This window comes from Heloderma suspectum, chromosome 2 (assembly GCF_057233095.1).
Source record: "Heloderma suspectum isolate Gila_16-S chromosome 2, 16-S_ref, whole genome shotgun sequence".
Lineage (NCBI taxonomy): Eukaryota > Metazoa > Chordata > Lepidosauria > Squamata > Helodermatidae > Heloderma > Heloderma suspectum.
In genome coordinates, this window is record NC_139459.1 from 158,130,741 (window position 1) to 158,146,528 (window position 15,788).

The window sequence follows — 15,788 nt, forward strand, 5'->3', positions numbered from 1 at the left end:
ACAGTACTCCAGATGAGGCCTAAGCAGTGCTGAGTAGAGGGGAACTAGTACTCCCTGGGATTTGGAAGCTATGCTTCTATTAATGCAGCCCAAAATGGCATTTGACTTTTTGCAGCCACATCACATTGTTGGCTCATACTCAGCTTGTGATCTACAGCAATTCCAAGATTCTTCTCATTTGTAGCGTTGTTGAGCCACGTATCCCCCATCTTGTAATTGTGCATTTGGTTTCTTTTTCCTAGGTGCAGAACTTGGCATTTATCCCTATTAAATGTCATTCTGTTTTCTGCCCAGTGCTCCAGTCTATCCAGATCACTTTGAATTTTGTTTCTGTCTTCCAAGGTATTAGGTATTCCGCCCAATTTTGTGTTATCTGCAAATTTGATCAGCATTCCCAGCACCTCCTCCTCCAAGTCATTAATAAAAATGTTGAAGAGCACTGGGCCCAGGACTGAGCCCTGCGGTACCCGACTCTTTACCTCTCCCCAGTTTGAGAAGGTCCTATTGATAAGCACTCTTTGAGTCCGATTCTGTAGCCAACTGTGGAACCACCGGATCGTTGTTTCATCTAGCCCACTTTGAGCTAGTTTGCTCATCAGGATATCATGGGGCACTTTGTCGAAAGCTTTTCTGAAGTCAAGGCATATTATGTCCACAGCATTCCCACGGTCCACAAGGGAGGTTACTTGATCAACAAATGAGATCAGATTTGTCTTGCAGGACTTGTTTTTGACAAATCCATGTTGGCTTCAAGTAATCACTGCACTGTTTTCATGATGCTTACAGATGGATTGTTTTATCATCTGCTCCAGAATTTTCCCCGGGATTGATGTCAGACTGACTGGTCTGTAGTTCCCAGGTTCCTCCCTTTTATCCTTTTTGAAGATAGGGACCACATTAGCTTTTTACCCTTTTTGAAGATAGGGACCACATCCAGTCATCTGGCACTTCACCCGTCCTCCAGGATTTCTGAAAGAGAATAGACAGTGGTTCTGAGAGTTCTTCTGCCAGTTCCTTGATTACTCTAGGGTGCAGTTCATCTGGTGCTGGAGATATGAATTCATTCAAAGTAATTAGGTGTTCCTTGACCATATGCCTATCGATTTCAAGCTGCAATCCTACCCCTTCAACCTGTACTTCGCCTTTGCCAGGGGGGTCATAGACCCTCTTTTGGGAGAAGACTGAGCCAAAGTAGGAATTGAGCACCTCTGCCTTTTCTTTGTCATCTGTTATCATTTTGCCATCCTTATTTAGTAGCTGAACCGCCATTTCGTTCCTCTGTCTGTTACTTTGCACATAGCTGAAGAAAGCCTTTTTATTGTTTTTAGCATCCCTGAGATTAGTCTCAGGTCGTTCTCAGCTTTAGCCTTCCTGACGTCATCCCTGCAATTCTGTGCTACCTGCCTTTACTCTTCCTTTGTTACTTGGCCTTCTTTCCACTGCCTATATGTGTCCTTTTTCATTTTCAGGTCATCTCTAAGCTTGTTGTGAAGCCACATTGGCTTCTTCTGTTCTCTTCCACCTTTTCTTCTTGTTGGAATTGTTTGTAATTGTGCCTTGAGAATTTCCTTTTTTAAAAGTATTGTTGGGAAATTGTAGTTATTGATCAGGTTGTTGGTATTGTTTCATTTATAAAGACAAAATAAATAAAAAGTATTAAAAAAAAAAGAAACTCTGGAGATTTTGCTGCCAGTCAGTGTCAACAGGCTAGATGGACTCAAGGTCTGACAAGGTATAAGGCAGCTTCCTATGTTCCTATGAAGAGAAAGCTTTAATAAAAATAGGTTTTGATTTGTTTTTTAAGTGGAGGGGATTGCTAATTTGTATGCCTACTGAGAAGTCCCATTATGTTTAATGTGGCTTACCCTCAGGAAAGTGTGCATAGGATTCCAACACAAGTTACTTTTGCAGGGAGGTTTGCAGCGTGATCTTCTGCATGTTTACTCAGAAATAAGTCCTGAGCTAGTACTTCAAGCTTAATACAGTGCCTACCCAATTTTGTCTAATGAATTGACTACCCCTTCAGCTCAGTCCAATGCATGTTTTATCATTTGTGGGTTGCTGCTGTTGTTTTGCATGAACTCTAGCTTCAGTAGTGAGGGAAAGGCACTTAGTACATGCTCAGAGTTTCTCTATAACGTAGCCCTAGTTTTGAAAACAGACTCATTGGCTGAATCCTGGTGAACTCTTGGCACAAATGAAGTTATGGGGAGGCTACAATGACAGCTTGTGCATAACAAGGAGGAGGTGGAGGAGAGTTGCACAAAACAAGACATCTGTTTTTATGAAGAGTTGGGTGGCAGATACATGCAGATGCACATTCTCTCTCTTTCACTTTCTCTCTCTCACACACACCACTCATTTACTAAAAAAAAATGTAAAAAAAACTTAAGACAGTGATGGGCAACTTGTACTACATTCATGGGAGTAATCTGACAAGGGCTGGTGTCCTGCTATGCACACAAACTGCCCCCTCACTCACTCACAGTCACTCCCCCCCCACTCACTCACCCATGCACACACCTACTCACAGCCCTTCCCTCCACCACCACCATCCCCACCCCCCACTCCAAGAGTTCTATGGCTCCTGTCATAAAAGCCTCATTTCTAGAGCATCCCTGGAGCATCCTAGTAATCAGGCAGGAACCTTTGAGGTTTGCTTCCTAGGATGTTCTAGGAATGAAACTTCTATGGCAGGAATCATAGAGCCCATTCCTAGAGCATTTTTCCTCTATTTCTTTTCTTTTTTCCAGCAGTAGATGCTAGGGCTGTGGGGCTCAGGGCCCACATTTTTTGCACCCCTACTTTAAGGTGTCACAAAACTTGTTACTTTCACAGAATTACATGTACTTATTGAAAGGGGAAAGCAATAAATGCATGTTGTTGATGCACATGATTGTATGTATTGCTGAAATTCCATGCTAGATCACATTAGAGTGTTGGTCATCTTTGAAATCTCCACTTTTGGAAATATTCCCCCAACTATAATTTTTTAGATTTTTTTAATATGTTCAAGACATTGCTTGTATTTCATTTCATTAACTACATTTCTATACCACCAAAGCTCCCTTGGCAGTTTACAAAGATTAAAAACCTTAAAAATACAACTTTGTACATAATATAAAAACTATTTACATACAAACATATAAACAAAAACCACACACACACACACACACACACACACACTTTTAACAATCAACAATAAGACATCCCAGGACCCAATTAAAACCTCATCATGTGCGGCCAAATGCCTAAGAGCAGGGTCATAGAATCATAGAATAGTAGGGTTGGAAGGAGCCTACAAGGCCATTGAGTCCAACCCCCTGCTCAGTGCAGGAATCCAAATCAGAGCATCCCTGACAGATGGCTGTCCAGCCTCGTCTTGAATGCCTTCAGTGTGGGAGAGCCCACCACCTCCCTAGGTAATTCGTTCCACTGTCATATTGCTCTAACAATCAGGAGGTTTTTCTGGCTTCCTGTAACTTGAGCCCAGTATTCCATGTCCTGCACTCTGGCATGATCAAGAAGAGATCCTGGCCTTCCTGTCTGTGACAACCTTTCCAGTACTTGAAGAGCGCTATCATATCTCCCCTCAGTCTTCTCTTCACACGCTATCATACGTTATCATATCTCCCCTCAGTCTTCTCTTCTCAAGGCTAAACATCCCCAGCTATTTCAGTCTCTCTTCATAGGGCTTTGTTTCCAGTCCCCTGATCATCTTTGTTGCCCTCCTCTGAACCCTCTCCAGTTTGTCTGCATCCTTCTTAAAGTGTGGTGCTCAGAACTGGACACAGTACTCCAGATAAGGCCTAAGCAGTGCTGAGTATAGGGGAACTAGTATTTCCTGGGATTTGGAAACTATGCTTCTATTAATGCAGCCCAAAATGGCATTTGCCTTTTTTGCAGCCACATCACATTGTTGGCTCATATTCATCTTGTGATTGACAACAATTCCAAGATCCTTCTTGCTTGTGGTGTTGTTGTGTCAAGTATTCCCCATAGCCAAGTATCCCCCATAAACTGGTCTTATAAACTGGCACCAAAAAGATGACAATCTTGGCGCCAGGTGGGCCTCGTTGGGGAGATCATTCCATAATTGAGGGCTGCTCCTTTGTTGTCACTTTCCAAGCTCCTTCAGAGGAACAGGTTGGTTCATGCTGGGAGAAGCCCTCTGCCAGGTACTGCAGTCCCAAGCCATGTAAGGCTTTATAGGTCAAAACCAGCCCCTTGAGTCGAGCCCAGAAATGTTCAGGCAGCCAGTGCAAGTGGGCTAGATGCAAGTGTAATATGATCGGAATTTCTAGTCCCTGTTCTAGTCTGGCTGCTACATTTTGCACCAGCTGCAGCTTCTGAACCACCTTCAAAGGCAGCCCCAAACTGCAGTAATCTAGAGGTTTCCAGAGCATAGACTATGTAAGAATTAACACAGGTTTGGTTTCTTTTGCAATTAGTTTGACTTCATATTATGAATAAATTATTAAGGATTATTTGCTTTCTGCAAGGTTTTGCTCACTGCTTCATTGATTGCCCCATTTATCCAGGTTTGAGGTACAATTCCCTGAAAACCAATTATTATTTACGTCTACTTTCAGAAAGGAAAAGAACCCTTGTGTTGCCTGTTCCTGATTACTGGAATAAAATAAACATGTCCAGCTTTTTAAAATAATTAGTCTATGCTGCTTGTTCTGTGTTTTGTAAACTTCAGGCAGAGAGGCAGGCTGTCAACACTGTTGTCCAGGGCTCTGCAGCAGATATTGTCAAAACAGCTACAGTGAACGTTCAGAGGCAACTAGAAGCTTTACCTTCAGCAGTAAAATCTTATGGACACTTGGAGAACTCATTCCAGAAAGAATGGACAGGTAGGATTTCCTCTCTGGCTTTATATATGGTAGCAAATGTTCCAAATCTAAAAATGTTGGTGAGACTAGAGGTGTATGGATTCCCCACCGTCAATTCCGGTGGGGAATATGGGGGCGGGGAGGCGATCTGTTCCTCCCCCCTCGAATCCTCCGGAGCAGCTCTGCTCCGTGAGGATTCGGGGGGGGGGGACCGGCTTGGGGGGCTGCTTACCTTCCCTCCTGCTGGCCAGATCCATTCGCCTCCTCCCTGCTGATCGCCATGTCTTTAAAAAAAAAAAAGTGATTGGCAGGATGTGCCCATAGACTTAGACGCAAGATTCATGGCTTTATTTGCATCTTAAGTCTATCGGCACATCCTGCCAATCGCCTTCTTTTTTTTTTAAAGACATGGCGATCGGCAGGGAGGAGAACAGCTCTGGCTGGCAAGAAGCAGCCTAGTGCCGTTCCACCTCCAGTCCTGCTGGAGCAGAGGTAAGTGGTCCTGATCCGCTGTGGATTCCTGAGGCCGGATTCCAAAGAATCCGGCCTCATTTGAATTCGCAGCGGATTTCTCTGACATCCCTAGGTGAGACACCCAATTCCAAGTTGATGGCCATGTATGAACACAATTGGGGTTTTGTTTCAAGTTGCATCTAAGCAAATTATTCCCAGATGATGGGTGGGCTGTCTTGGGATCAATATCTGTTAAATTATCTTGAGATCTTGTTTACATAGAATCATAGAGTTGGAAGGGGTCATTTAAGCCATTAAGTCCAAGCTCGTGCTCAGTGCAGGAATCTCTGATGGCTGTCCAGCCTTTAAAGCATCCCTGATGGCTGTCCAGTTTTTGCTTGAATACCTCCAGCAATGGAAAGCCCACCATCTTCCTAGGCAGTTGGTTCCATTGTCTGATTGCTCTGACTGTTAGGAAGTTTTTCCTGATGCGCAACCAAAATCCACCTTCCTGTAACTTAAGCTCACTGTTTTGTGTCCTACAGTGATAGAGAACACATTGTGGCCCCCTTCTGTGTGAGTACCATGTATTTCAAATTCAAACATGTATTTGAAAAGTGCTATCATATCCCCGCTCAGTCTTCTCAAGGCTAAACATACCTAGTTCATTCCATCTTTCCTCATAGGACTTAGTTTCTAGTCCCGTGATCATCTTTGTTGCCCTTCTCTGAACTCATTCCAGTTTATCTGAATCCTTCTTAAAGTGTAGTGTCCAGAACTGGACACAATATTTGAGGTGAGTCTGACTAGCGCAGATTAGAGTGGAACTATTACTTCCCATGATTTAGAAACTATACTTCCGTTGATGCAACCTAAAACTCCAGTTGCCTTTTTTGAAGTCGCATCACACTGCTGACTCATATTCGGCTTGTGATTGACTACAATCGACTACAATTCCAAGATCCTTTCCACATGTATGGTTGTCAAGCCAGCTATCCCCCATCTTATATCCTAAATGAAAAACTTTGCACTTGTCTCTGTTAAATTTCATTCTGTTATATCCTGCCCAGTTTTCTAACCTTCCAAGATCATTTTGCATTTTGTTTCTGTCTTCTTGTGTTAGCTATCCCACCCAATTCTGTGTCATCTGTAAATCTGTTAAGCATTCCCTCCACCTCTTCCTCCAGGTCATTAATATCAGTGTTGAAGAGTACAGGCCCAGGATGGAACCTTGTGGCACCTCTCTCGAGACCTCCCCCCAGTTTGATGAGGAACCATTGATAAGCACTCTTTGAGAATGGTTCCCAAGGCAGTGGTGATACCTGGTAGTAGTGCTATCCAGCCCACATCTTGCTAATCAGAATATCATGGGGCACTTTGTCAAATGCCTTGCTGAAATCAAGATATATTTCCATGAACTACTATGGAAGTTACCCTGATCAAAAACTGAAATAAGATTAGTCTGGCAGGACTCATTCTTGACAAATCCATGCTGGTTTCTAGTGATCACTGCATTAGTATCAAGGTGCTTACAGATTGAGCAGTTTATAATCTGCTCCAGAATCTTCCCAGGTATTGGTGTCAGACTGACTGGTCTATAATTCCTCAGATCTTCCTTTTTTGCACTTTTTGAAGAGAGCAACAACTTTTGCCCTCCTCTGGTGCTTAACCTGTTCTCCAGGATTTCTCAAAAGTTCTGAGAGTCCATCCACTGTGAGCCTGTGGGTCTCCAAGCCGTGGCCCTTTCTAGAGTCTTCACATCTTCATAACAATCTAGGAATGTGACATCTATCCACTTACAGACTGAGTGGTTTATTCTCCAAATCCAGAGTGACTCTATGACAAAATCACCTGCTATTGTGAGAGAATCACCTACTTGTTATGTTAAGCTGTTTTGTTGTATTAATATTAATGTTTTGCAGGAAATGTATGTATAGGTGAGAAAGGGTTAACTATGGGCAGGATAGGGCTCGTGTGTGGTTGGCTGTTTTAGTTCTACCTGGAGGGAGGGCGGGAGTGAGTGATGACAGCTGAGTTTTTTTCAGTTTAGGGTTGGTTTTGGATGGGGGTTTGGAGTTTGGTGGAGCACCACCTTGGATGAAGCAGAGGGTTTTAGGGGGTAGTGAGGCAGGCTAAGGTTAATAAACAGCATCTGTGAAAACAATAGTGACATCTACAACACCGAAACAACATCTTGTAAATAATAAACTTCTATTTTATCTGTCTGAGTTAAATCCAGGTGCCAGCTTGGGTTAAATCCAGGTTCACATTTCCTCATACATGAGCACATATAATAGTGATAGTGACAAATTCAACACATTTGGCGTCGATATTGGCTGGGTAAAAGGTTAGCTAAGTCAGTGGGTACAGCTTATTTGGCAGTGACTGAGAGTTCTTCTGCCAGTTCCTTGATTACTCTAGGGTGCAGTTCATCTGGCCCTGGAGATCTGAACTCATTCAAAGTAATTAGGTGACCATATTGACCTATCAGTCTCAAGCCGCAATCCTGCCCCTTCAGCTTGTACTTCACCTTTGCCAGGCGGAATGGGGGTTAAAGATCCTCTTTCAGGAGAAGACTGAGCCAAAGTAGGAATTGAGCACTTCTGCCTTTTCCTTGCCATCTGTTATCATTTTGCCATCCTTACTGAATAGGTGAACCAACATGTCTTTCTTTTACTATGCACGTAGCTGAAGAAATCCTTTTTGTTGCTTTTAGCATCCCTCGTTAACCTCAGCTTGTTCTCAGGTTTAGCCTTCCTGCCACCATCCTTGCAATTCTGTGCTACCTGCCTGTACTCTGCCTTTGCAGCTTGGCCTTCTTTCCACTTCCTATATGTGTCCTTTTTTGTTTTCAGGTCATCTCTAAGCTTTTTGTGAAGCCCCACTGGCTTCTTCTGTTGTCTTCTGCTTTTTTCTTGTTGGAATTGTTTGTAATTGTGCCTTGAGAATTTCCTTTTTAAGAACTCCCACCCATCTTGGACTCCCTTTCTTGTTAGCGTCGCTTGCCATGGGACCTTACTGATCATTGTTCTGAGTTCATTAAAATCAGCTTTCCTAAAATCCAGGGTATGCATTTGGCTACACTTTTGCTTCTTTTAGAACCAAGAACCAAGAACTTAAGTATCACATGGTCAGTTTCTCCCAGAGTTCCCCTAACTGCTATTTTAACCACTAAGTCCACTGTTGGTTAGGAACAAGTCAAGGATAGCCGATCTTTCCTCTGCTTTCTGTAGGATGAAGTTATCCGCCGCACAAGTCAGGAATTTCCTGGAGGGGCCATGTTTTGCAGAATTTGTCTGCCAACAAATATCGGGGAAATTGAAGTCCCCTACTACATCATGCTCCCTTGAAAAATTGGCCATTTGGTTGTCAAAGTTTCATCCACTATGTTCCTTTTATTCTTTGCTCCATTTATTTTACCCAAGATGGAGCTACCAAGCTCATCCTCCTGTATGAAATGCCCTCCTGATGAAGCTACACTAATTGGGAGCATATTATGTTATGTTACGTTCTTTAAGAAGAAAAGCTTACCATGTCTGAAGCAGGACTCCTGGGCTCTCTTCACACCTGAGTTTTTTAGCAGGTTCGTTCTTTTTTAATCACTGGTTTTCATGGGAGCTTTTACCGCTGCTCCCCTGCTGCTATCTCACAACTTCCACTCCCTCTTTCCGTGTTATCTGAGAATGGGGAAAACTCAGCGTTTTCTGCACTTGTGACTGAAGTCACCATTTCCGCCCCTTTAGCACTTTGTCCTGCTTTGTGTGGGCGTGTGCTAGGGGGTGTTGCTGGGCGGTGTTACTGCTCAGCTAGGAGACAAGAAACAGAGCCCACCCACACAGCTGCTGAGAGTAATCAGGCCATACCCCTTCATTCTTAAGATTTTTTAAAAAATTGCCCGCAGAGATCTCTGAAAAGTTATGTCTCCAGGATAAATCCTGCAATTGGTGACATATTTAATTTGCAGTATTAAATATACATTTGTCCTCAAATATTTCAGCTTAATTGTGCTGATTAGATTCAAGGTCTTTCATTTTTGAATGTGCACCATATTCTTGGGGACTGTCAAAAAAACACCTCTGTACTGAGAGCTGATGCCTCAATTTTTTTCTAGGCTCTGTAAAATCAGTCTTTCAAAAGTTGTATAGACGGATCTGTAGGTCCATAAATGTGGAGGGAGTTTTGTGGCCTGGTCCCTATGGCACTGGAGATAGCCAATGTATATGGGGATCTTTGAGAACGATATTGTTTCCCCTGCAAACTCTTTTAGTGAAAATCTGCTCTGCTGGTACAGGTACATTGATTTTTTTTGTATGGAGCGGGGAGTGAAGTAGATTTGAAGAATGTCTTCAGATCTGCAAATTCCGTAGTTGATAATATTCAGTCTGACACACATTTCAGTTCCAAAGAGATTCATTTTTTGGGTTTGACCATAAGAAAATTTGGGAACTATGTAGAAAACCATCTGCAAAAATATTGACTTAAAATATTATAGTTCTCACCCTAGAGCTCTCAGGCACAATCTCCCATATGGGCAGTTTCTCAGATTAAAACAGAACTGAAGGGGACTCTTGTGTACAGAGCAAACAACTAATAGATAAGGAATATCCAAGTAAACAAAGTTTTAACAAAACTCGACAAACAAAACGTACTGATCTTCTGAAAAACTTAATAAAACAACATCTAGCTGGTTAAACTGTAGTTCAACATGCAATCACATGACAAATAGCTTATAGGGAAGCATAAAAATGCAGCATTGGCACATTATAGAGAACATTAGTGTTTGCCAAGCAAAGCCTTTGATTTCCTTGAAAAGAACAAAGAACATGCTAATGAGGGAATGTAAACAGACATGCTACAATGTCTTACATTCGTAAGCTCCCAATTGGTAAGCTATGGCTCCCACAGGGCACTTGGTGTACTGCAGCATGACAAATCTGAAGATCAGGCCAACCGAACAAAGTATGCCCTGAGACAATTCAATACTTGCACCACGTTATGCCATCCAGTGCCCCTGGGGAAAACATCCAGGGTTCTCAAATTATAGAAAGGTATATTGATGGTCCCCTTCATGGATCACTGCCTTGTTGTGGCGAAGGGGCTTGCGTAACTCAGTGAAGCCATAAGCTATGCCGTGCAGGGCCACCCAAGAAGGACAGGTCATGGCAGAGAGTTCTGACAAAATGTGGTCCACTGGAGAAGGAAATGGCAACCCACTCCAGTATTCTTGCCAAGAAAACCCCATGGAACGTATCACAAGGCTAAAAGATATGACGCCGGAAGATGAGCCCCTCAGGTCGGAAGGTGTCCAATATGCTACTGGGGAAGAGCAGAGGGTATTTCCAAGTAGCGCCAGAAAGAGTGAAGCGGCTGGGCCAAAGCCGAAAGGACACTCAGCTGTGGATGTGTCTGGTGGTGAAAAGAAAATCCGATGCTGTAAAGAACAATATTGTTTAGGAACCTGGAATGTCAGATCAATGAATCAAGGTAAGCTGGAGGTGGTCAAACATGAGATGGCAAGATTGAACATCGACATCTTGGGAATCAGCGAACTAAAATGGACAGGCATGGGCGAATTTAATTCAGGTGACCATCATATCTACTATTGTGGGCAAGAATCCCTTAGAAGAAATGGAGTAGCACTCATAGTCAACAAAAGGGTGGGAAAAGCAGTACTGGGGTACAATCTTAAAAATGATAGAATGATCTCAGTACGAATCCAAGGCAAACCATTCAACATCACAGTAATTCAAGTCTATGCCCCAACCACTGATGCCGAAGAAGCTGAGGTTGATCGGTTCTATGAAGACCTACAACACCTTCTAGAACTAACACCAAAAAAAGATGTCCTCTTCATCATAGGGGATTGGAATGCTAAAGTAGGAAGTCAAGAAATCACCGGGATAACAGGCAGGCATGGCCTTGGTGTACAAAATGAAGCAGGACAAAAGCTAATAGAGTTTTGCCAAGAGAACACGCTGATCATAGCAAACACTCTTTTCCAACAGCACAAGAGGCGACTCTACACATGGACATCACCAGATGGTCAATATCGAAATCAGATTGATTATGTCCTTTGCAGCCAAAGATGGAGAAGCTCCATACAGTCAGTCAAAACAAGACCTGGAGCTGACTGTGGCTCAGATCATGAGCTGCTTCTTGCAAAATTTCGGCTTAAATTGAAGAACGTCGGGAAAACCACTAAACCGTTCAGGTATGACCTAAATCATATCCCTGATGAATATACAGTGGAGGTGAGGAATAGATTTCAGGGATTAGACCTGATAGACAGAGTGCCTGAGGAACTATGGACGGAGGTCCGTAACATTGTTCAGGAGGCAGCAACTCAATCCATCCCAAAGAAAAAGAAATGCAAGAAAGTAAAGTGGCTGTCTGATGAGGCTTTACAAGTAGCTCACGAAAGAAGGGAAGTGAAAAGCAAGGGAGAAAGGGGAAGATATACCCAACTGAATGCAGAGTTCCAGAGAATAGCAAGGAGAGACAAGAAGGCCTTCTTAAATGAACAATGCAAAGAAATCGAGGAAAACAACAGAATGGGAAAGACGAGAGATCTCTTCAAGAAAATTGGAGATCTCAAGGGAACGTTTTGTGCAAAGACGGGCATGATAAAGGACAAAGAAGGCAGGGACCTAACAGAAGCAGATGAGATTAAGAAGAGGTGGCAAGAATACACAGAAGAACTATACAGGAAAGATCTGAAGGTCCCTGATAGCCATGATAGTGCGGTCACTGAAATTGAGCCGGATATCCTAGAGAGTGAAGTCAAGTGGGCCTTAGGAAGCATTAGTAACAACAAAGCTAGCGGAGATGACAGTATTCCAGCCGAGTTATTTAAAATCCTAAAAGATGATGCTGTTAAAGTGCTGCATTCAATATGCCAACAAATCTGGAACACTCAACAGTGGCCACAAGACTGGAAAAGGTCAGTTTACATTCCAATTCCAAAGAAGGGCAACGCCAAAGAGTGTTCAAACTACCGCACAATTGCGCTCATTTCACATGCCAGCAAGGTGATGCTCAAAATCCTACAAGCTAGGCTTCAGCAGTATGCGAACCGAGAACTACCGGAAGTACAAGATGGGTTTAGAAGAGGTAGAGGAACTAGAGATCAAATCGCCAACATTCGCTGCATCATGGAGAAAGCAAGAGAATTCCAGAAAAATGTCTATTTCTGCTTCATTGACTACGCTAAAGCCTTTGATTGTGTGGATCACAACAAACTGTGGCAAATTCTTAAAGTGATGGGAGTACCAGACCACCTTACCTGTCTCCTGAGAAACCTGTACGAGGGCCAAGAAGCAACAGTAAGAAGCAGACATAGAACAGCCGATTGGTTCAAAATTGGGAAAGGAGTACGACAAGGCTGCATATTGTCACCCTGCTTATTTAACTTATATGCAGAGTACATCATGAGAAATGCTGGGTTGGATGAATCACAGGTCGGAATTAAGATTGCTGGGAGAATTATCAACAACCTCCGATATGCAGACGATACCACCCTAATGGCAGAAAGCGAAGAGGATCTCAAGAGCCTCTTGTTGAGGGTGAAAGAGGAGAGTGCAAAAGCTGGTTTGAAACTCAACATTAAAAAAACTAAGATCATGGCATCTGGCCCCATCACTTCCTGGCATATAGAAGGGGAAGAAATGGAAGCAGTGACAGATTTTACTTTCTTGGGCTCCAAGATCACCGCAGACGGTGACTGTAGCCATGAAATTAAAAGACGCTTGCTCCTTGGGAGGAAAGCTATGGCCAACCTAGACAGCATAGTAAGAAGCAGAGACATCACCTTGCCGACAAAGGTCCGTCTAATCAAAGCTATGGTTTTCCCATTAGTAATGTATGGCTGTGAGAGCTGGACTATAAGGAAGGCTGAGCGCCGAAGAATTGATGCTTTCGAACTGTGGTGCTGGAGAAGACTCTTACGAGTCCCCTGGACTGCAAGGAGGTCAAATCAGTCCATCCTAAAGGAAATCAACCCTGAGTGCTCATTGGAAGGACAGATAATGAAGCTGAAGCTCCAATATTTTGGCCACCTAATGCGAAGAGAAAACTCCCTGGAAAAGACCCTGATGCTGGGAAAGACTGAAGGCAAAAGGAGAAGGGGACGGCAGAGGATGAGATGGCTAGATAGCATCACGGATGCAATGAATATGAACTTGAGCACGCTCCGGGAGAGAGCGCAGGACAGGAAGGCCTGGCGTGCTATGGTCCATGGGGTCACGAAGAGTCGGACACGACTGAACAACAACAACATATTGATGGTATCTTTGATGGTGTTTATATTGATTTTTTTGTATGTAATATTAGAATATTAATTCTTATTAGAAATAAGAAACAATATTAGAAATAAGAAGCAGGGCACCCCTCTGGTAGGACACTTTGTAGAGCAAAATCACTCTTTAAAAGGTTTGGGGCACTGCAAACCCTCCCCATAAATGATGAAAAAATCCTCCTGAGAAAATAACTCTATTTTAAGGTGAAAATGGGGGCCTTTTCTGCCTCTTTTCTAAAGTGCAGAGGTTTTTTAGATAATATGGTACAAGTTCAGAAGAATAAGAACTAAGAATATGGTGCAAGTTCAAAAATTGAGTCTAATCAGCACAAATATGGATACAGCTGAAACGTTTCAGGATAAATGTATACAAATTACTGCAAATTAAATATGTCCCTTATATCTCATCTACCTGGTTTATTTTAGTTTAAACCAATCTTTGGAGGCTGGATTGTATCAAGTCAGCTTGAAAATCTGACCCATAGGACCCTCCTAGCGTGGCAAAATTGAAGCTCTCTAGCAACGGTGAACACTTGAATGTTCCGAGTTCCAGGAGTTCAAGGTTTGGCCCTCTGTTGTGCTGTGCCCCACCCAACAGTCCAAATACTCTCATGATCCTCAGTTTGATGCCTGATCTCTGGCCTGGATTCCTGACTTCATCCTATGCACTTCTCAAAATATATGTTTGCTGATAAATGAAAGCTGAAACTACACATAAATAATACATATTTCGGAGTGTGTGTGTGTGTGTGGGGTAGGGGTGGACGAAAGTCACTTACCTGTCCTCGAAGCTTGTTCGTGGTGGGGGGGAGGCGCTTCGCTGCTCCCCCCGCGAAGTTCAGGCCGGGGGGGGGAGGCTTCCCGCCTTGCCCGGCCGAAATTCAGGCCGGGGGGGAGGCTTCCCGCCTCGCCCAGCCGAAATTCAGGCCGGGGAGGAGGCGCCTCGCCTCGCCCGGCCGCGAACTCAAAAGTTTTTTTTTTTTAAACACCCCCGTGATAGGCTACGTGACGATTAACGTAGCCTATCACGGCTAGATCTGCAAAGTCAGCCGTGATAGGCTACGTTAATCGTCACGTAGCCTATCACGAGTGACTTTAAAAAAAACAAAAAAAAGCGCGTATGCAAATGGCGCCCCCCATAGGGAGCCGCCATTCGCGTTCCTTATTTGGTCGCTGTAGTCTATGTAAAGATTTACGTAGACTACGGCGAAAATAAGGGCAACGCAAATAGCGTTGCCCTTATTTTCGCTGTAGTCTACGTAAATCTTTACGTAGACTACAGCGACCAAATAAGGAACGCGAATGGCGGCTCCCTATGGGGGCCGCCATTATCCGTACGCGCTTTTTTTTTTTTTAAGTCACCCGTGATAGGCTACGTGACGATTTACATAGCGTATCACGGCTGACTTTGCAAATCTAGCCGTGATAGGCTACATTAATCGTCACGTAGCCTATCACGGGGGTGTTTTTCGTTTTTTTTCTTTGATTGGAATGGCGGCGGCGGCAGCCGGTCAAAAGACCGGCTGCCGCTCCCGCGCCGGACGAACACCCGCCGAACCGCCGGCCGGACCTGCCGCCGGGAGGGACATTCGCCAAAGGTAAGTCCCGTCCCGGGATGGGGCGGGGGGTGCAGAGAATTTCTCCCCGAAACTTGTTCGGGGGGCCGAACACGTTGGCGCTCGGCCCCCCGAAGTTTTGGGGAGAAATTCTCCACCATCCCTAGTGTGGGGTGATGATGCTTCAGCCAGCTTGGATTTGAGACCCTCTGATGGTCAAGACCTGTTCAGAAAATGTTGCTCTTCCCAGTTTTTAGAGTCTTGTATTAGTCATACAACAATAATTATCTGTCTTTAGATACCATAAACTTGTTTGTAATCTAAACATTGACTTTTTTATGAAGGTTTGTAAGAGCCATTGTTTAGGTTTCATTCTGTCTAGGAAAATCAGAAAGGACAGAAACAAGGCAGCTGATATATCCCAGATGTGGAGGGTTCTTCATACTCCAGCTGCATGATGAACTTCTATATGAGGTTGCAGAAGACAGCTTGATTCAGGTATGAGGGCTGAATTCTCCTGCAAACTTGGGAATGCTTTACTCTTAGTGGCTTGAGTGAATATTGAGTTCACCAATATTGGCAGCAGTGAACATTAAAATTATGAAGTGATAAACGTATGCTGTTCAGACTTGTTGCTGGTCTCCAATC

At 43.7% G+C, this 15,788-nt stretch overlaps 1 protein-coding gene across 13 annotated transcripts in view; it reads left to right on the plus strand.

Annotated features, from left to right (window-relative positions):
- POLQ (DNA polymerase theta) overlaps window positions 1-15,788 on the plus strand; it is a 196,084-nt gene that overhangs the window by 178,589 nt on the left and 1,707 nt on the right. For 7 of the 13 annotated variants that reach the window (XR_014787901.1, XM_084835358.1, XM_084835355.1 and 4 more), the window contains 2 exons: window positions 4,706-4,859; window positions 15,523-15,638. Coding sequence is in view for 8 of the 13 variants with exons in the window: in XM_084835358.1 (XP_084691484.1) it covers window positions 4,706-4,859; window positions 15,523-15,638 (270 nt within the window). In the remaining 5 variants the exon portion in view is untranslated. Of the gene's footprint in view, window positions 1-4,705; window positions 4,860-8,524; window positions 8,581-8,716; window positions 8,875-15,506; window positions 15,639-15,788 lie in introns of those variants that run through there. The other 6 variants (XR_014787897.1, XR_014787898.1, XR_014787899.1 and 3 more) reach the window with 4 other exon arrangements.